The 23,139-nt window shown below is 33.9% G+C and overlaps 1 protein-coding gene across 9 annotated transcripts in view; it reads right to left on the reverse strand.

The window, feature by feature from the left end:
- LRRIQ1 (leucine rich repeats and IQ motif containing 1) overlaps positions 1-23,139 on the reverse strand; it is a 104,663-nt gene that overhangs the window by 47,186 nt on the left and 34,338 nt on the right. For 5 of the 9 annotated variants that reach the window (XM_074539652.1, XM_014272721.3, XM_074539653.1 and 2 more), the window contains 6 exons: positions 22,697-22,835; positions 20,138-20,257; positions 4,740-4,829; positions 3,907-4,031; positions 3,204-3,299; positions 2,785-2,870 (listed from right to left, as the gene is read on the reverse strand). In XM_074539652.1, coding sequence (XP_074395753.1) covers positions 2,785-2,870; positions 3,204-3,299; positions 3,907-4,031; positions 4,740-4,829; positions 20,138-20,257; positions 22,697-22,835 — 656 coding nt within the window. Of the gene's footprint in view, positions 1-2,784; positions 2,871-3,203; positions 3,300-3,906; positions 4,032-4,739; positions 4,830-16,267; positions 19,102-20,137; positions 20,258-22,696; positions 22,836-23,139 lie in introns of those variants that run through there. The other 4 variants (XM_026797609.2, XM_026797617.2, XM_026797614.2 and 1 more) reach the window with 4 other exon arrangements.

Here is a 23,139-nt window from a genome sequence, read left to right on the forward strand (position 1 = left end):
CATATGGAACCAGACAACACACTCTGACAGCTAGTTTGTTCCAAGAGGATGCATCATTACCTTATCATTACCTGCAAGTAATGAGATCTTTACACTCAATGATCAATAGCACAGAAAAGATGCTTGGGATTATAGTGCAATCTCAACATAAAAGCTACAGGTTTAATGTGAAGAGCTTTTAATTTATTTGTATCTAGAATCTTTAGAGTTGTTGTTGCCTTGCATTTTCTCAAAGCTTGAAGTTTTACTTCTAAGTCAGATGTGTAAGTAGGTATAAAATCAAAAATTGCTTCTTTATACCTTATAATTCCCATTTCTAAGTGGCTGCTGGTTGCCTACTTTCTAGTGGGTATGAATGTTTATCACAAAAAAATTATTTTCTTGAAGTTAGCATACTTCAGCTACTTTAAATTAGAAAGCTAAAAAGGAAACAGTTGTAAGTGTAACACTGAAGACCTGGAAATTCAAAAGAAAGAACAGAAATAGTATTGCTAAAACAAAATCCTACAACTCTCCATATGCATATCACTAAGTGCAAGATAAATGAACTTCATTTCAGCAGAGATGAAGGCAATAGGATGGTACCTTCTATGGGGACATTAAAAGACAATGTTGACATCTACTTATTCAGATGAATTTCAATCTGCTTTTGAATATTGGAAGTAGTCAAATATCTTTTGTAATTCCTGCTTCAGTGGGGCTAAACTCAAAGCAATTGCTTCCCAGTGTGAACTGTCTCTCCCCAGTTACACTGAAATTGCTAAAATAACCTAGCATGAGCTGTACCACAGAGAGAACTAGGAAATATACTGGCAGCCTAATGGGTCTGGTTACAGTTTCCTGATCTGGAGCTGGCTAGCCTCAGGATAAGGTGTATCCACTCTAATTTAAGCGTTGAAAAGTCCCTCTCTTCCACCAGACCCTCAAAAAGACCCTGATTTACTCTGACCTCTTTCAGAGAATGTACCGGATGGAAAACATAATTATATATGTAGAGATTCTTCTCACATGGAGAATATTTGATCAGGATAAATTTTTTTTAGTATAAGATCATAGCTTTAAGATTAATTAAAAATGGAAATACTTGTTTTGAATTATAATTTCCATTATCAATTTCCATTAATAATTTCCTTACAGACCAAGGCCAGTCAACTGTCAGTGTGCTGTATGAGAAAGAATGGTCAGCTTGATAACCTTTTTACTGAAATGGGATGGAGTGAAATATTTTCAGCCACATTTGTTGATACTGGAAACTATGCTTTCTGTTCATCTGAAAAAAACACTGTGATTTTAATGACTGACAGAGAAAATCATACAGGCAAATTATATACACAGGTTATTTTTGTGCTTGATGTAATAGTCAGCAAGACAAAAAAATTCTATGTGTCAAGAGGAGAAAATTTGAAACTATAAAAACATTGAGCAAAAGGTTTTTCGATTTTTTTTAAACTAGTAATGTACTTTGAGAATATTCCAAGCACTACATTAAAAAGCTCAACACCCATACATCATGTTGAATAATCTGAACAAAGTGAACATAAACATACCCATGAAATCCATTAGAACTACAACAAAAATAGGACAGCAAATTTGATATGCTCAATCCAACATCACTGACTGGATTAATTACTAACATAAGACAGACAGCATATGGAGAAAAGAAGATATAACCTAATAAGTTTTACTCATTGAAAAATTATAGATAGGCCCAAAAATGGAATATATATATAAAACCTCAGCTGCACACCAAACACTTATTACTTTTTTTTAATAAGGTAAGATGGTAGGGCACCATGGAAAGCTATGAAGATTTCAAAATATGAACTTTAACTTCTTATCCATATACTCTCATTTCCACAAAGCATGATTTGCAGATTATATGTCTTTTTTCACCTATCCCTTTTATTATTTTTTAAAATTATAGATAATTTTTATCCTATTTAGTCTTAGTCATAGTTATGATATTTAAAGCAGAAAAAAATTACAGAAAAAATATCGTCTAGATATATCTGTAGGCTGTTTTTTTTTCCCTTCAAAGAGCAAAACATCTTTCAATATTTTCAACACTTAATACAGAAGAGTTTTGCAAAGTTATGCAGAAGAGTGTTGCTTGTGGTACAAAATATAAGTAAATAAGGGTGCATTTTCCAAAGACCATTTAGTGTGCGGTCCTATTGTCACTTAGGGTCTTAAATATTTCATGTACTATCAATATTTGACTAATATGTTTATTAATATATTCCAGCAACATTTCTATTAGCATCTCATAGTAACAACCTCTAAGAAAGGTTCATTGACATTAGAAGTACCTGAGAAGAACCAGAACACAACTGGATGAGAAGCTGAATAAGCTTTATCTCTTTCCACACTAAGTATATAATTTAAAATATTTAATGATGTACTTTCAAATATATCAAACTGTTGTTTCCATAAATAGTTCTTGCATAAGTCAAAATTTTTAACCTAAGATTTTCTGAAGAAGAAAATATACGAAACACAAAATGCAGAAATACAAATTCCACATCTAGAAGACGAGATACATGAACAGGAAGAAATAAAATTTCTGCTTACCATAGCTGTCAAATATTCAACTTCAAAATCCAGTAGAATAGTTTTTCAAATCTAAATATGCTGATTTAAACTGAGTTGTTTTTACTGAATCACACTCCATCTTTATTCAAATTAATGTTTAATGTTGTACAAGCAAAGTTTTTAAAAGAGAAATACTATTTTAAGAATGGAAAAATTACATCAGTATAACAATTATTTTAACTGTTGACTTACCTAAACTTTTATTACTGTATTTTTTAGGTTGCATTTTATGGGCCCTCTTCAGCATTAACTGTGCAGTAGAAATATCCTTAAAACCCCTAAGGGAAGAAAATAGCTTACTAAATATTTCACATGTATTATGTTACACCAGCTGCATATTATTGTATAATACACTTTTCAAAAAGAATACTGCTGTGTACTGCTGATCCACAGTACTGAGTTACAGAGATACCTGCAATTCCTATCTTAACATTACATTATTGCAACTTATTAAGATAGTTTCCTAGACACAAAAATAATTACAATAATTTTTACTTTGGTAGCAAACAAAGATTCTTCAAAAGTGGAACCTAAAGAAAGTAATCAACAACAGACAAGTATACAATACCTATTCTTGGAAGTCATTGTGTAAATAAAAGAGCTTAACATACCATTCTTCTGATATTTTCTCTTCTTTTTTTGACACAAATAAAAACTCCTTTTTTTCTTTACAGTTAGGAAGCTGTGACATTGTTTCCTTCCCTGCCCTGGAAACAAAGTATGAGAGCTGTACTGAAAGGTAAGTAAATATGAAAGGGTCTGGGATTACAGTATTTTGCAGCCTTTTTTATTCTGCAACTTGTTTGTGCCTTTTAAAGGCACTTTTGAAGCTTGGAAATGATACCAAAAAAAATACTTTTTACTACTCCATGAAGGTTTTATCTTTGAGAGTAATAAAAGTCTGCCATCAATTTGAAATGTTTACATTTCAATTACTTGAAGCATATTTCAGTCCTTTCACAGAATGCAGCTGTTTAGGAAATCCCTTTTAATCTTTATCTAGTCTTAAAGATCTCTATTTCAACATCTATTTCATAACATATAAGAAGAAATAGAAGTTTTATGATTTATAGTCAAACCTAAATAAATAAAACTACACATATATATTCTTATATTCCTAATTATAGTAGTCAATGAAAAATAACAACCGAATTTAATACATTTGGTTTTAGAAAGTAAATACATTTTAACTCCAGTAATATCACATTCACCAAAAGGAGCAAAAGCATCAGAAAATAGCTTCTTATTCTCCTTTTTATTTTTGTCAAATCCAAATGAACTAAATACAGTTTAAAACAATATAATTTAACTTACCTGCTATGAAAATGGTATTTTTCTGCTGAGTATGAATGTGGTCTGTTAGCACACTGCCAAACTTCTTGTGGTGCTAATGGCAAACTATTTGAATGTTCACTGGAATCTGAAGGCCTAGAAAACTTCTAAGAGAAAGAAAAGGAATGCAGCTGATTGTCCCCATAAGTTTGAGTTTAAAATGTGCAGGAAAACCTGCACCAGGGCTTGCAGAGTTCATCACTATAACTAAAAAGATTCTTAATGTTGATATGCCCATTACAAACCTTACTTTCAACTAACTGAATAGGAGAAAAAGGGGACTTTAGTTACATATATCCCCAAATACAATAAATTGTATATTTTTAAGACTCTTTTCTCTTAATTGTAGGAAACAAAACATTAGTAATACTATGCTTGTTATAAGAATACAAAGCTCTACAAAAACAAAAAGCCAAAATTTCAGAGTTTATCTAGCAGACATTACAGTTCAATGACCTTTAGCTGTTCTGAAAACATTCAGCTGTTGTCATATAATGCAGATCTTAGTATTTTTAAAGTAGTTTGTCAACTAGCAATTTTTAATCCATTGCCAAATGTGCAGATGAAGCATATCATCTTTTTTTTTGTGCTACTGTGAAGTAAAATGTTGAAATAAATCCAAAATAAAGAAAAAAAAAAGCAAATGAAAGAAAACCTAAAAGAAAAATTGCATCTGGAGATGAGGAGGAAGTCTGAGACTTCTAAAAGTAATTGTGTTTTTAAGTCACTAAATTGTCATATTAATCACCTCAGAATAGCATATCCTTAAAGAATGAATAAAGACTGAAGACTAAGTTGTTTCTGTGACATGTTACCTTTGGCCAGTGCAGCTGGTCTGAGAGCAGGAGTGTTTTTGAAGGGAAACGGGTGGAATCTAGAGTTAGCCATTCCTTCTCTAATGCAGCCTGCATGAATGAGCAAAGTCAAATAGTGCACTGATAAAATCAGTTTAGTTTTGATAACTCTTGCAAAGTCTCTTTTAAATTGTCTTACATACTTTCTACGTCTTTTCAAGTTGTACATCAGAACTGCCACCTGCAGAGCAATCAGACTAAAAGCACCTTCGGAGATGCTTCGCTGTACTGTTTTATTTTAAACAAATCAACAATATTTGTAGATTGTGGGGGTCCTTTTTGGGTTTTGGTTTTGCATAAGATGCAACCCCTCTTTGTCAAATTACTGTAATTTTTTGCCAACTTTGTTAGTAAACCCAAGTTATTATAAAAGACTGCCAAACTTTGAAAAAAATACAGACCTAAGATACTTAAAGGCATAAGAAGTATGAAGAGCTTTTTGTGCTGTTTCTGACTATTTCAAGTCCTGGATGTAGGTGCCTGATTCTGTCAAACTTGTTTTTGCTGAACTGAAGTGGTAATTTTCATTGAAATTTGGGGTTAAAAAGTAAATGCTATATAATGCTATATGCTTCAATTACGTAGTTTTATTTCTGATGTAATGGATTAAATGGGAAACTGAAATAATTGCTGGAATAAAGAAGGGTGACAGAATTAGTTGCTAACTGGTGTTCTTCGCACTTGAAGGTAGAATTCCATTTTCTTTCATAAAAATAAACTCTAGACTTTGTTTCAAACCCAACCTGTATATGACTTGGTTTTCCTATAGATCCTTGAGGTTTTTTATGATGTCTTTTCAATATATTCTGATAAGTTAGAGAATCACATCACTCCCACACAGTAAGCAAATATCACTGAAGAATCTGGCTTGACTTACAGGGCTCAGTCATTCAGGTTCTTCTTACTTCAACAGCAAAGAGCCTGGGGCTCATTCTTTTGGAAATATCTACTTATAAAACTGGACTATCTTTCTCCCATTAAAAAATATTTCAGATTTTACTGATTTCTCATCCTGAGAAATGATGCTAAGTTTGGATACCTTACTGTGTAGTTTGTGGAAACAGGACTTTGTACAGCTTTAGATTGGTGAACAAGATCTTCCAAGGCCTTTGAAATTCTGGGAGGCAAAAGAATCTTATTCCAGGTATTTTGAAGGGTTAGTTCAGGTACTGGTCAGATGATTTGGTGGCTCTAAGATCACTCTTTCTGCTTCCATTCTGACCAAGATTTGAAAAATAATGTTTGATTTTATTTTCATGTGTTAAAAGGGATGAATTCCTACATCTGATTGATTCCCTGCATCTGGAATTCCCTGTTATTTGATTAAAGTGTGTTTTGGGTTTCATTCCTTTATTTAATAAATCTGGAAAAATTCTATGCCCTCACTATTAACAGATAACCACTCTTCCACTCCTTAACATTTCAATTCATGATAAATACATAACATTATCCATTTTAATATACCTCCTCTCTTGGGAAGCTGTGTATCTTAAGAAATCTATACAAATAAACTGCAGAGGCATGCAACAAATAAAATGTATCACATTCTTTAAATTTAACAGTTATCTACAACCCACTAATTTATCTCTCCTCAGTGATGTGATTACTCTTATTCTGATAACCACTGAGTGGTTGATTCACACAACTGTCATTTAAAAAAATAAAAATTCCAGAAAGCAGACTTTAGTAAATGAAATACCAGAGGTGATGAATTAAATATGTGACATTGGTACTATTTGAACATAGAAGACAGACAAGTTCATATCTCAACAGAGACAAAGCTACAACAATTCCAGCAAAATGGTCAAAAAGAAAAGCTATGAAAAAGGTACAACATCTGATTGAAAACTTCCACTGAAAATAGATATTATTCCTCCTTGTCCTCTTTAAATTTACTTTTCAATTGCACTATGCAAATCATATTTTTAATTCTTCAGATGAGAATTTTTCACTTATTTTTCAAGACTGGGCCTACAATCCACTCAACAGTGCTGGTATATACAGGTATATGAAAATAGAAAACTTTGGAAATTTTTCTTCCTCCTTTATTTGCAAAAGAATCAGTACAGGTTGGAGAGAGGTAGATTTCTATTTCTTGCACAATTTAAATGCCCATCAACCTAATCTGCGTGCACAGTGATGTGTCCATTGACCTGAGAACTTAAAGGTCTTCCAGTAGCAGTGAATATTAACCAAACTCTAATATCAAATTTCAGGCCAAGCCTCCATGCTGGCTAGTTGAATTTTTACTTCTCTGATGATGTATTTTGTAAAAAAAAAAACAAAAAAAACCCAAAAAAACCCCAAAAACCCCAAAAAAACCCCAAAAAAACCCCAAAACCCTCAAAACCTAACAACCCCCCAAACAAACAAACAACGAAACCAAAACAAAAATCCCAAAGAGAAATAACACTCCAAAGATGTAGCCAATTTTTTTGGAACAAGAATCCCTTAGCAGTACATTGATTGAATCCTTTTGCTTTATAGTTGCACCACAACCCAATTAAACTCTTAGTATTTATATTGAAACTTGTCTCACTAATATTTTCCTAGCCCAGTGTTTGCCATTTATTAATTTAGTACTACTAGTGGTTTTATTTCTTTTGTAGCCTATAAAATGTAATTCAGTGTCCTAAGTGTTGAAAAGAAATATCTGTAAAAAGATAAAAGTATGAATCAAAGGTATAAACATGCACAACAGTAAAAAAACACAGCTTATTTACCATTAAGTACATCTTTTAGTCCTATAAACGTACAGCATATCATAAAAATATACCACACTGAAGTTTGTTTTGTCCACAAAAATAAACACAATGGATTTTCAAACACTCCCACTATGTTTTGCCTGGACATTTTCACAGCACTAAGCTCAAGAATCAGTTGCCCACACCTTCCCTATAGAGTCCTAATGAAAAGTTTATGACAGATTTACCAACACCTAAGGCTTAAAACTAGATCTGTTTGTACAGATATTGTTCACTAAGATTAAAAAACAACAATCTGAGATGAATTAAAAAGCAAATAAAATGTCAGGTTTTGACTGTACGGTCTATACAAACAGCTATAGGTGTGCTATACTTGTACTTATTTGTAAAGCCAAATTAAGTAATTTCCTGAATATGCAGTATACAATGTGGCTTTACCCATATGTGCAAATAATACACAGTTTATTTAACACATATTAGTTCACCTGAAGATATCTTTTATGCTTTTGTATCCCCTATACTTTATTTCTAGGATTGTTTCAAAAAGGCCTGTATTAATTACTTTAGGCTTCAAGTTTCATAAACACACAAAACGGACATAGAGCTTTCTTTTTTTTTTTTGCACTTTTTTTTTTTTTTTTAACCGATTTGAAACAAATTTTAAAACACAATCCAATTGTGCATGATACTGCTCTTCAGGAAGAACGAGGTGTGAATCTATTTGGCATTAGGATTTTCTTTCTGAATTTTAATAATGAAACTTTAATATTACTATCTATTTCCACTTATCCCTCAGGAGCAATAACTTTTTATCCTGATTCAAAATGCATTTTTAATCCTTTGAAACACTACTATTACAGGTTTCCTCCTTTCATTGTGCAGCTCATTACCAAACTCTGGAGGTTTAGGGATTTTTTTTCATGGCATTTTCTACATAGCCTCTTAATTTTGTTACTCCTTCATTTTTCCAGTATTTACTCAATTGTTTCCTTTGCAAAATGCAATGACTATTTACATCAAGCATTGAACTTCTGTAGTCTCAGAAACAGAATTCAATCCTACAATGAACAAAGTGAGTGAGAATGGTTCTGCTAACTTTAATTGGGTCTGAGTGAGCTGCCCAAAAGTCAAGTTTTAGTGCAAACGTTATTTACAAAATCTAATCCAAGGCATCTTTTATATACTCTGGATCACATTCTGGAGCTAAGTAATCTTTTATAATATATCATGACTGTACACGTAATTAGGACTGTTCTGAATCATATTCACACCATGAACAAAAACAGTTCTCAGGACAGTGTCAAACTTACACTCAGGCTTTGAAGCACTTCCACTAGTAACTGTCCAAACTGTGAATAATGCCATCACACATTGCCTTTCATCTTTCTGAGATCAAGGAGGATCACAAGAGCATAATAGAAACCAAACCAATTCCTGAAACTGCACTATGGTTTGAAGCAGAGGATGCAAAAAGGCATTAACAATACAGGCTGAAAAGAAAGGCCAGCATTTGACATCTAACAACTCTGTTCTAGTCAGAGCAAATATCCACCTACATCAGTACTCTGCTTCCAGAAGAGTTCAGCAGCAGCTGCTTAAGGAAAGAATGAAAAAAGTTGGATGTGATGAGGACAGTCCTTCCTTTAGTACATTCTTTTAGACTTTGAAAACTGGTGGTGTAAGGACTTCCAGCTAAAATATAGGCAAATATTCCTCACCCTAAAGCAGTTACCTATTTTCTAATTACAAGCGTAACTATCTGGCCAGCATGTTTTCCATGTCATCTCTATATCAACCTAGAAAGAATGCAAATCATGTATATGACTCATAGGATGCAACTGCTGAAGTGGTGTAGATTAACTTCAAAAGGACATCATGTTGGACACCATGGGAGCTGAAGCTACCCCAGGTTTCCAAGCGTGGCAGACCTCAGAATCACCACGCAAGAAAACAGTGAAACTGTCTTTGAAAATCAGGGAAAACTAACTCTTTATACCTCTTTCTTTTCATCTTTCATCTCCTTATTGATTCATTCACTGTTTTCAGGACAGTGATGGTTTAGTCAGGAAAAAAAAATTGATATTTATGTGGTGCTTTTGATTATATGGTATTTTAAGATAAAAACAAGTAAATTACACAAAAATGTAGACAAGCAGAAGCAAGCTAACATCCAAAACATCCCATGAACTAAGAGTAATGACTGGCATCTGATCATTATAACTGAACAGGAAGAATGGCAAGGGAAAAAGAATCCTGTACCAGAAACAGTATTTCCACATTAGAATTTCATAGAAATAGTGTGCAGAATCCTCTGCTTTGAGAAAAGATTCACTCTTCTTTCCAGTTCATCTGCCTGGTTTTATCCAATATGTTTTTCTGTACTTCTGCTCCCCTATGCAAGGTAGGCCATTAGCATCATCCCTGGTAGGAATGGCCCTTTTTCAACCAGATATTACAAAGTATCTGCCCTCTTCACATTCAAATTTGTTTTCAATAAGAATACAATGTAATTAGAGAAAACCAATAAATGAATCAGAATTAATATTTCCATTAAGTCTTCTCTATAGAATACAAATTTGAATAAAGTTCATCAGGCTGGTGATGTCCCTAACTTCTGATTTTTAGTGAGCATATTTAAATAGTGCAGTTAAAGTCTGGTTCACTGAAAGACAATAAAAAAGGTAAAAGCAAAGACAAATGAAAGGCAAAACTTTCAACATCCTTCTATGACTCTTTTAAATAAACTTACAAAAATTATTTTGGGGCAATACATTCCACATGAAGAACAACTTTTCCTCTAGGTTAAACATCCTCTGGGTTAAATACTTGCTCAGAGTGGGAGGGGGAGTGGTGAGGCCGAGGGATCTTATGCTGAAGGTTAACCCTCTAGCTGCTCACAGCCAGCCACTGAACTGTCTTTCATCTGGCAGAAAGCTGTAACTTTCTCTCTTGGTTCCTGGCAAACATATTTCACTTTGTAGGATACTTCATTTAAATATCATGCTAGTCCAGGAAAACATATTTCATTTCTTTTTAAACTAAACCTTTTTTCTGCCAAGGCCAGAGTATTTGCTGGTAAATTCTCTTAAATCCTAAATAAGTTTTAACAAATTTCTAAAGAAATTATGAATTTTTAGCTCTTATAGCTGAAACAGAAGAACCAGATCACTTTTCTATGCTCTTTTGTATATTGTTGATAGACTGTGATTGAAAACTTCCTTTGAAATTAAAGATCTGAATACATTTGTGTATTTAGCCTTTTCTTTCATCCATTCCTTTGAGGAATCAGATTACTCTATGGACTAGTTTTTCTGTGAAACTCAAGTTCATGTGTAAAGCTTAGCTCAATGTTAGGAAGTTGAACATCAGCTCAGATCAAGACTTTATAAATAACTTCCAAAGCTAAGAAAACGTCAGATACAAACTTTCTCAATTGAATCTTCTATTAGCTGCAATATTATTCTACTTGCAGTACTACAAAAATTCAGTCTGAACTCTACCATTTTAAATCTACATGGAAATGCACTTAACAACATTATAAAAATTATAGAATCTTTTTAATTAGGTAGCTTAGAGGATACACATTTTACAGTAAATATATATCTGAACTTCAAGCAGAAGGAAAAACATTCTTTTTCTCTGAGTTTGCCTCCCAGTATTTTCTACATATTTTATGTGCTAAAGATAAATAGGTTAGCACCCTAATAAAGGTTATTTTAACCTTTGGCAATGCTTCTTTTTAACCCTGTTTTTATATTGGACAATATATATACATTAGAAAAGAAATCCGGGTACAGCTGCATTCTTTAGCATGACTGCTAAAACCAAACAAAGTTTCAGGCCAAAAAAAGTAGTGAGTATCACATGAATTCCAGAGAAACACTGCAAGGATTAATTGACCTCAAGAGATTTTATAGACTTAAAAAAACTGGTTAATTATTAGAGTACATTCTTGTAGGAAAATGAGGAGTTGTCCATTTCTAAGGATAAATTGATAATTACTGGAAAAATCACATACTGATAACAAAAACATTAAAGAAAAATGTATTCTAGAATGTCTTACCCAAATGTAATTTTTTAATAAGCTTGGAAAACTAGCTGTTCTCTAAAATTCTAATGCATATATTTATATATAAATATATATATTTACATTTAATACATGTACCAATGTGTTAACACAAATGCAAATAAAATGAGAGGAATTTAATGTGGAAAAGTAAATGAAAAATGAAAATTTCAAGGACCATGAAAGTTTTCATTCAAATAAAAGGCTAAATGTCTACATACACAATTAACTCTCCAAAAATAGGAATCTTACTGTATTTCACGCCAGTCATTCACAACCGAGGTGACTTTAAACTTTTCTAAAAACGCATTTTTATCTTATTCCTGACAGCATTCAAAGGAAGATCTGTGTTTTTTCTTTGAATACAGGAATAAAAAATACAGATGGGTAAATGGTAACCTGAACTTCAGAGGTTAGACATGGTTCAAGTAAGCATCAGAAATGTATGCTTGAAAAATCTTTTGAGATATAAACTTCCACCCATATCAATAAATATCAAGCTCCTGGAACCTTCAATCCATCCTCAAAATGGGTCTAAGACCCCAGATATTGTTTATCCCATTTAAATGGACTTTTCCTCTCTGACTCTGGCACATTACACAGATTTTTGCTGCTATGTCTCTATAAACCTTTTCTGAAGTTTTCCTACTTCCATGAAAAACAAAGAAACAAAACTTTCAAGGGGCAATGAGCTAAAGACTAAAAAAAAAATACCAGCCAAGGAACCCCTCAACCCTACCCCTTAAATACTGTGCATTCAAAGAATTTTGAAGGAACATGATCCAAAATGTTTTATGCAGCTTAGATAATGAATACTAAAACACAATAGAAAAGAAAGCTGCACTTCAGCTTGCAGTTTTGTCTAAAGAAGGGAAGCCATGCAGAAGCACAGGGTAATAAAAAATAGGCTAGTCAAAAGTTTATAGTCATTTAACCTTTAACATGTTTCAAAGTTCAGGTCACATGAAAGATTAGATTCAATTTCAAAGACAACTTTTCCTTTTTGCTCAAAAGTCCCTATTTCAGAAACAAGAACAAGAAAAAAGGTTTTGGAAACTAAGAGGATAGAAGGGCTAAGTTATAAACAAAGATTTTTTTGCAATTTATGTTAACCAACCTCTAACTACACTACAAAAACCTTACTTCTCAAGAGATACATCTCAACCATCTCTGAGCTTCACTTACATTGTCTTCCTTATATGTCTCTAGCACTGTCTCTTCTATTTGAAATAAATTATCCATAAATGAATCTGCAATTTGAAATTTGTTCATTCATGCCTGTATTCTCAACGCCTTAAATCTTTTGGGACATGTAATGATACTCTTTGGAAAGAAGCTGATTCTTTGGGATGTTTTCCTGGTTCATTAAATGATCAAAGCTACTCCTATTTCTATATAAAAAAAAGTTTTTAAGTATTTTTCAAAATATGCTATAAATACTACAGTGAATAGTATGACAGTATTTAGCATTTAGAATTCCTTAGCTCACTATTCCAGGACAAACTAGACATAAAATTAAATCGTTTTTAGTTAAATTAAGACTGTATTATAGCATATGAGGTGTTTGGGGTTTTTCACCATTCTTGGTATACACTGTTAGAAACTAAAGCATTACATGGAAACTCCATTATGACTACACATCCTTTTCTGTGGGACTGCTTCCTAGGAAATTAGACCCTAGCCAGCAGTATTGCCCATATATTGCACTTTGCACTTGTTCTTGTTGAACATTATGAGGCTCTGCTCAGCCTGTCTATCTAGCCTGGGCAGGCTGCTCTTAAGAACACCCTGATCCTCCACCATGCCAAACACTGCCCTCAATGCAGCATCATCTGCACTCCTGAGATTGCATTCTGTTTCATCAAACAGGTAGCTGATTCAATTTTTTACTGTTTTGGTCCCCCTACCATCCATGATGGGCTCCATTAATTACTGTCCACCAGTAATTACGACTGTGTAATTTTGCACCACAAAATGCAACTATTTGTGCCTGGTAGTCCAGTCAATTTGCCAATGACCTTACTGTCTACTTTTCCAGCCTACATCTCAATAAATTTAGGGAATAAGACTCTGGGAGGTAGTTAACAGCCTTGCTCAAATAAAGGCGTGCAATATGCACTGCATAATTCTTGTTCAGAATACTTCATAACACCCATTCACCTTGTGCCAGAAAACAATGAAGATGACGAGTCCTTGGTAAACCCATGCTAGATTCTCACAATCACCTTCTTTCATGACTTTAGAAATGGCTTCTGAATCTCTTTACTCCAAGCATTCCCAGAAAGTGAGATAATGTTGGTGGCTTCTAGTTCCCTGGATCTTCCTTTTCAATTTTCTGAAGATGGATGCAACGTCTGCCCTTTTCCAGTCACCAGTAACCTCCCCAGTTGCTGTGATCTTTCAAAGATGATAGAGAGTAACCTCCAAATGATACCAGGCAGTTTGTTCAACCCCCTTGGATGCATCCTATCTGTTCCCTTGGACCTGCATATGTTCAGGGGAGTTAAGCTGTGCCGCAATTGGATAACAGATGCTTTCTTCTAAACCCAAAGGATTTCAAGCTCCAGGCAATGAGACATGCAGAGATTCAAGTGCAGAGGATCACAGAGGCTGACACCTCACATTCCTCTTTGGTCCCCCATATAAGAGCTGCAATTTTACTCAAGAACAATATTCACGGAATCAATACCTTCTTCTCACAGAACATAGATCAAATAGATTGGCTCTTGAAATTTGCATATAGAGACTACTAAAAAATCTTTTTCAATGGAAATCAATGTATGTGGACATGCTAAATATTAGACATTTAACTAGATATTTTAAACACAACCTATAGCTACCAAAATGTCAGTTTCAATACTACACAAAAATTAAAGAATTTAGGGATGATGTATTCAATGATTAGAGATCCTTAGCTCAGCTTTCAAGAGACTCCAGATGGAGATGTACTCATTGAGAAAAACTTACGACTGTGTTATTGATTCCACTTATAATGATGCTTTTGGCTTAGAACAAATTTCCTTTGAGACTACAGTAGTGAATAGAAATTTCAAAGAACTAAAGCATTTTTTTTTTCCACTTACATTTTTCCATTGCTTGCCTTGCTTACTCAATTTTGATACTTGACTTTGCCTTTAGACATATAAGATTAGGAATTAATGATATTGCTATCCTTTGGTATGTCAGAGAAGCTAAATGTAATTTAGAAAAATACTATACACCATTTGCTACCTGTAGGTTCCAAATTATATATCTGTAGTGCCATGCATCACTAGTAGGCTATCTTTTGGGAAGTATTTGTTTGAATCTGGCTATTTAACCAAGAACTGAATAGAGACAAGTGATGAAGATAGATTTAAAACTTAACAGCATTTCAGGTGGTAGGAAGAACTGAGATCTCATGGTGGAAGGTGAGAAAGCAACCAGCACACATCCTGCATGAGCTGTGAAGCTGGGAGTGTTAGCAACAGCCTTTAGTAGCTGGGGTTGTGTTTATTTTTTCAGGTACTGACTGCAACAACCTACTCCTAAGCCCAGACTATCTGAGACAATTAGAAAATGAGATAAGCAGCACTGCTGAAAAGGTGGAAGTTGTATGCATCTGCAGATGCCAGAGTATGAATGGCATGCAACCCACTAACACAGCTGCCGAAGCAAGGGACATAGCAAGGGATTATTGATAAACACTCATGGAAAAAGGGTTGATCCTCCAATATATTGCTTAGAAGAGAGTTTTTTCCCCCCTTTTTAAAAGAAGGGTATGGATCTAACGAAGTTTTCAATAGACACTTTTCTGCTTTTCAGTAACACTGTAACTTCAGGTGAAATTTGATGAAAAAAAGATCATATTCTTTGCAGCATGCAATAGAGAAAAGCTGGATGCTGATCTGACATTCATAAGCAATTACAGGACCTAGACATACATAAGAGTGTCAAGATACAAGAAGTGTTATGGGGACCTTCTAATCCATGGGCTACACTTATTTCCTGGCACTAGCCAGAAAACAGCTATCATTGTCACAAGCTCACAATCGTAAGCTCCCAGGCTGAGACAAACCACATTATGAAGGATTATCAGAAAAGCAAACAAAACACATCATATGGGTCTAGTTTGGACATGTGATAAGAAAATTAAAGATGGGAGACATGAGGAAACTTTTTTTCTAATTACTGTTTACTTATTAAGAGTTAGCACATATGAGCTAGTTCTTATTCTTCTCACCCCTCGGAAAAGAAAAATTGAGAAGAAAGAAAAATAAAATAGCTACCTACCTGCTGTGGAAGGTAAGCAAAAAATTAAGAATGGCTATGTGCCTGAGCATGGATATGCAAAAAAAAAAAAAAAAAAAAAAGAAGGAAACTCCTGAATAATAATTTCAAAAGCTGTCAAAAAGGCTGGGATTTTAAAAATATCTACATAATCGACCTCAGAAAAAGAATAACACTGTCTCAGGGCAGGAGTGTCATCTTCTTTGATAAATAGAGCAGTAATGGATTTCTTTTAAACTTAGTTGCAACTTATAAAGTGACTTTCTTTTTGACAAAATATGGCTAAAATGATTTAAATTAAATTAAAAATGAAGATTTTAAAATAGAGTACTTACTTGGTGTGCCATGTAATCATCAATATTGATATTTCTCTTGATGAGAATAAGATACGTTCATACATTTATTCAGTGTAGAAAATGGTAATTTATTCAGTGGTCACTGCTCAGGGTAAAGAATTGTCCAAAAACTCATCATATTTAATTTATTCAGCTTTATGACACCTTGGCAAATTTAGACATTTTGCATTTGGCTCATATCATATTTACATCAAGAAAACAACCATATTTAGATGGTACAGAAGTAAGAGCTGTGTCAAGCAAATGTGCTGTCAGATTTCATCCACCAGAGCTAAAGTGAGCTCTGCCTTGTAGATCGTTTGCTACAAGGATGGACGGCTGATGAAAGGTTGCCTTAAGATCAGCCTTCTGGAGCATGTAGGCAGGAATTCTCCAAAGTCCACATGAAAGACGTGAAGATATCACTAAATACCAGGCTCATACTTTGTAAAACATCTGCTGGCCAGATCATTCATGCCATCTGGGACAGCCTGTTTGACATTGCACACTCAAACTGACACAAAACACTACTGCCATCAATTGCCTCTGAATGGCTTTGGCCATGGCTGAGAGCTGATATGAATACAAGAAGGTATCAGCACTGGTTCAGGTGAAATTACTAGTATTCATTATACTGTTAGAAAGATAAAGCCCATTCCTCTAGCCCAATCACATGCAATGCATTTTTCATTTGATGTGGTGTTTAACTTGTAGTAAAAATCTACTATTATTCAATGGGCATAAATGAAGTGAAGATCTTTGTCAAAGGCTAGGGTTTCCCACATGCTGTTTAACAATCTCACCTTCCATGGAACACTGGGTACACTGAGCTTATAATGAAGATATTACACAATTTTTTGTGAAGACTGATGCCTAATGACCTATTACAATGTGATATTTACAAATGGTTTAGAAAGGTGCTTGCACAGTAGTGATTTTGTAGAATGTTAAATAACACTGAATAAAATCATAATGACTGAAACCTACATAACAGTATAAGAAAAAGCAAAACCACCACAACACAAAACAGTGAACTATTCAAAAAGCTTTTAGACAAGACATTTGTATCAGTTTCCAATAAGGAAAGGTTTTTCTGCTCTTCTCTCTCATTTCACTCACCCTATACAACACTGAAATCTGCAGTACAAAATGGTATCCAAATATTTTTCTCTTCCTTCAAACCCCAGCATATGGGATCTCTTAGCCCAGCATTCTGTACTCCTCCCCACACACTTGTTTGAGACACAACAGATAGCCACTGATACCATGTGTCATTACTTGGCTCTGTTTCAGCACTTTGCTACAAAACATTGAGACCAGAAAGGAAGGAATAGGAAGTATAGACTGTTCCAAGTTTCTGCTGCTTGTTTTTCCAGAAGTAGGAAGTCCACATGATTTGGTATTACCCAACTGCAGACAATGAAACAGCTACAGACACATGGAAACAGACAACCTAGTACTGAGTAACTAGTCTGGGCTAGACAGAGCAGATGCCTATACTATATGCCTAGTATAGTTATGCCACACATTTCTCAAAATCAACTTTCCAGCACAGACAATATATACATTTGGGGAAAAAAAATTAAAAAAAGAAAGAAAACATAGGATAAATATTACAGGGTGTAATTCCAGTTACAGTCATCAATGTTGAACATTGAAATATTCATTCACTGAGAAAAAATATACTTCACATACACATACACTGTAAATTTATCATATACACTGCTCTGTAGAAAACAGATGTCATAATTTTCATCACAAGAAGCTAAGGGCTTGAGTAACTTATTTGACATCAGTCCACAGTTCAGCCTTTGAGCCTGCTGTGCAAATTCAAATGTCAGCTCATGGTTCACCTGTCATCATCTCAATGTAAACATTTCCTGAGAATTTTTCCCTAAATCCATGTTTTCTTTAATTACTGATAAACTCAATAATCATTTGGGGGTAAAAAAAATGTGGCAACAGCAGAGGGTGATACAGTACAAATCTCTCTGAAATCAGCTGGGCTTCTTTCTCCTGCCTTCTCCATCCCCTCCTTTTCTCCCTGGCCTCAGGAACACCTGTCCAAATGCAATTGTCTTGTTGACAGAACGATGGAATTGTCAGTGTAGTTTTCAGTTAAGCAATTAAAAAACCCCAAAACCAAACATGACAGACAGAGAGAAACAGGAATGGCTCAACTGAATTACTGCGTGTAAAACTCTGGCCTACTGGCTGAGTAATTCAAACCAGGATATTTTCCTTCCATAACATACGAACAGATACTTCCTTCCTGTGTGAAGAAATAAAACCTTCAACGTTCTGCTTTTTATTATTTTAGAAAGAAGCCAGGGATCAGAGAACATCAACTAATGAAACTGTTTTGTATATGTATTTCAAATTAAAATAAAAAAATCCTAAAATTTAAGCCAGATCTCTATGTTTACACACGCACGTTTCCCGTCTACCAAATGATTCTTGGAACTTCTGCCTCAAACTTTCTGCATGCTCTTAAATAAAGCAGTAATTCTGAAAACATACGTTAAAATAGTTGCTAAAAAGGAGAAGAAAAAAATAAAATTACCCTAAGTCATGAACTCATTGGCAATGATTTCATACAAAGCCCAGCTATTTTCTATGGGGAGGAGTTGGTAAAAGAAGCCTCCTGGTATCAGATGACCAAAGATTGATCAACTGTAAACTGCACTGCACCAACCAACAGCATACTTGATTTCATGACCCCATGATCCATACAAACATATAATTATAAATGGGACTTAGTCCTGCCAGTAGCAGGGCTATTGCATCAATCTCCTCTGCAACATTACAGTGGAATATTGATAAATGGCTCTTGCAAAGACACACCACCTGAATAAGCACATTCAGAGACAAGGGTTCATGAAAAAAATCTTAGTTATATCCTCTTAGGTCTCAAAAGGCCACATTGCTGTTAGCTTTCTTTGCTTTACCTGAAACCAGTAAAAAAAAAAAAAGGTAGCCAATGAATGCGAGCAATTAGAGAAAGCAGTTCTCCAGACAAGTACACAGTTGACTCATCAACAGCTGCCTTACTAAATAATATGCATACTCTGTCTCTAGAACTTCCCATATAGATTGTCTTTTGAGGCTATAAAGAAAATATTTCTTTAAAGATTCTTTTTCTTGTTTATTGAACAGCAATATTGATCCCATAGATATTTTTTACTTTTTACCTAAGTATAGCTAAATTCAGTTTTGAATGTTATGTTATTCCTCAAATTCCTCTGGAGCCCACTTTTATTTCTTAGAATGGAAGCTTCTCATCCAATTTCAATCCTTCTGAAACTCAAAGGATTATGTAGAGCTAGTGCATCTCTAGCTCTACATAACTTGTAAAAATAACGAGTAATAATTTCTGGTTATCTGGCATTACAGAGCTGCTAATGTGTGGTTTGGTTTTTTGTTTTTTTTTTCTGACTTAACCATACATTCATTTATTACTGTATTTAAACCTCTGATCTTTTTAGCACGCTACACCCAAGATAATAAGCCTGCTTCACCTTTTGCTTTGGGGATTTGTTCTTTTTACTGGATTATAGCTGACATTCAGTGTTGCAGTTATATTCTAAATTGATCTCATTCTATCATGAAAATGAACAAAATATACATTAAAATATTACTTAAATTATAATTTGTTATGAAGTACTAAAAAGATAAACATTTTAGAACAAAAGGAACTGTTTCCTATTCTCATTTGATTGACCTTCAGCTGTAAAAATATAAGGCATTTTACAGTGGGTGTGACATTAATAGCAGAGTAAGTACCAGAGCATCTCAAAAAGCCGGAAGCAGTTAATCCAAGACAAATAAATTTATATCAGCTATAAATAAGAAATGCTTCTTTATTTCTGGACACGCAATGTGTTAATTCCAGCCTTGGTAGTGCTTTCCATATTTTTTATTTCCAACACCTACATGATTACTTAAGAAGAATAGTGAAGGCTTTATGCTAAATACTGTGCTTACTTCAGAAAACGTGAAAGCATCCACATTAATTTCTTCATATTCATCTTCCAGTTCATCACTTTTAACATCTGCAAGAGCACTGGCCAGTTTCTTTTGCAAAAGACATCCCTTCCAAAATGCCTAAACAAAAAATTTAGAGCATGTTATACACAGCCATAGATCCAACCCAAATCCAGATTCTCTATGTTATCCCATTAGGAAGATAAAACATCTTGGGCCTTTGTTTAATAGCTCAATGATCTGTTTTTTGAACTTTATGTGACATTTAAAACTACAAGACAAATTAAATGCCAGCATATGTCTAAAGCTTAGAGTACTCAAGAGGCTCTCCACAAGTAAGCAGAAAGGAATCCTGCAACTCCCTTAACTACAAACCTGGGTCAACTAATTAATTATATGACAATTCCTTCAGGGACTATTAAAAACTGAAAGGAAAGCCTACACAAGAAAAACCTGAGTGCCAACAATCAAATTACTGAGAATAAAAATACAGATGTACTAAATGTCCTATGGTTTACAAGTAGCAATTCTTGGAGACATCTCATATAATTGACCTAGGTCACTTACTCTCTCTTAACTGTCTAAGATCTTTACTTAAAAAAAATATTACCACTAAGCATAATCATCTCTAAGAAAAAGGAGCACATTAGGAAATAAAGTGCTAGAAAACTTGGAAGAGTATTAGGAACACATGACAAGCATAGCATCATGTCCAGCAAAAACACTTCAGAAATCAGATCAATGAGATATATGGAATTAAGAAAGCTGCATACAAGATGGCCACTTCCCCCGAAATCAGTATTTGACATCATTAGAATTCAAGATGCCCCAAGTGTTTAAAACACCATGCAAAATATTCTCACTGTCATAAAAGAAGTGGTGTTGTACACTTTTAATGGCTTTGCAATGAAGGCACTAAAATAGGAAGGGTAAATATCATAATCTGGTTTAAAATTTAGATTATTAATTTTTAGAAAAAGTCTGTCTAACCCCATAAATTATTGAAAATTTTACTATTTTACACACATATTTCCGGCTAATTATAAAATTATTAAAAGTTTTAGAACTGCTGTCTTATCATTTCTTTGTTGTTACTTTTCTACAGACCTTTATAAGCATCTAGATAAAATTTCCTGATATTACTGAGTGATCAAATGACAAATATATTTAATTCAACAAAGGCAATTATCCTTTACAGATTCAAAGGAGAAAAGCAATCCTAATGATGTATGCAGAAAGCTAAATTGTGAGGTAGATGCTAACAGAGATCTATGAAAGCACCAAGTCAGTGTTCAGTTATGATCGAAGAAAAATTACATGTAGTAGTTTTTAAGAAACAAAATAAAAAATTTCTTACTGTACAAATTCATTCAATATCTGCCTATGGAATTAATTTCTTGTTGCTTCTTTAAAAAAGATTGTAACATATCGTGGCAAAGGTTCAGAGAGGAACAAAAAGGATATAGAGAACTACAGAGAAAAGTGAAAAGAGACTAAACAGATGAAAATTTTATTTACAAAAGGTGGATGTAAGGATGTATGTATGAGAGATCTAAGAATCTGTAATATGCACAGAAGATAAATAATAGATCACTTTTATTTTCATACTCTCTTTGGGAATTACCATGTTTGAAACAAATGAAAGGAAGCACATACTAATCACTATACAGATTTGTTAAATGCACCACTTTAAATATAGTAGAAGTCAAATACATAAGTAAGTTCAAAAATGGATTAAATAAGTTTAGGTAATCAATTGTTAATATGCTGGCTACATATTATACTCCAATAACAAATTTTTGCTTCTAAATCCCTTTGTCACTTTTGAGATTTGTATATAAGACCTACTCTATGGAATGTTTCCAAGTTAACTTGAAATATGAAATTGACTGAGTTGACTTGTTTCAAAATGTAGGAAATAACCCCATGAACTTTGTCAACTTGGCAAGCAAATTCTGGTTACCAAACTAAACAGAGTCAAGTTGTGGACTTCAACCCTTGCCCATAGTTACCCACTTTGTTTAACTGTTATTAGCTCAGTATCTACCACAGAACAGCCTAGGCCATGGTCTGTTCCCAAGGACAATATGGATAAAGCAATCCTGGGTTTTGGAGCTGGGAAGACAAGGAAAGAAATGCATAGGTAGGATAGAAGAGACAGGAAGATTATTTAGTCACATAGATAACAAACACAACACTGGTTACACAGCATCCATCAGTTTCATGGCATACACAGGCTCCAGTAAGAACATGGGCACAGTATCTCTTAAACATAATATTAAGAATTATATAAAGTAAAAATAATTCAGGGAAATATTTGGTGAAAAAAGGGAAAATATTTTTCTATAAGGGAAAATATGTTTCTATGAAGCTTTTTGTAAAGAAGTATCTGTTTTAGAAACACCAAGATTATGCTGCTTGAATAAAGCAAAAATATTTAATTATGAAACTTAATAGGATAATAAGCAAGAACAGATAGAAGCTGAAAATTATGCAAAACCAGGAAGATTTTTTTTATTATTATTAAACTTAAAAAATAAGAAAATACCATAAACCAACCTGGATTACTGTGGCAGCTTCATGTTTCTGTCTCAAAGCTTCTACAAACTGATGATTCTCTGTTTTATTGCAGTCATTTTTCCTCTGAGCATGGTATTGCTGCCAAAAGGACTGGATCGAGAATGCTTCCATACGTAGACTCATGGAGAAATAAATACATTTATGACTCACATAGCCTCACCAATACAACTGGGTTATCACATCTGCCAAACTTCAACCATAAAACATAGCACTGTGCTTTGAGACAAATGAAAAGTTGTGCTACTAAACAAGAAATTACAATCAAGATGTGATATATATGCTCACTGGAGGATATTCACATCACATAACTTCTGAATCCAATTATCTAAGGACTAATCTCCACTGGGCTCTATTCCATGAATAATCACAGTAGAGGAAGAGTCCTCAAAGGAAGAATTAGGAGCAAAAGTGGTGTGACAATG

Source organism: Zonotrichia albicollis, chromosome 4 (genome assembly GCF_047830755.1).
Source record: "Zonotrichia albicollis isolate bZonAlb1 chromosome 4, bZonAlb1.hap1, whole genome shotgun sequence".
NCBI lineage: Eukaryota > Metazoa > Chordata > Aves > Passeriformes > Passerellidae > Zonotrichia > Zonotrichia albicollis.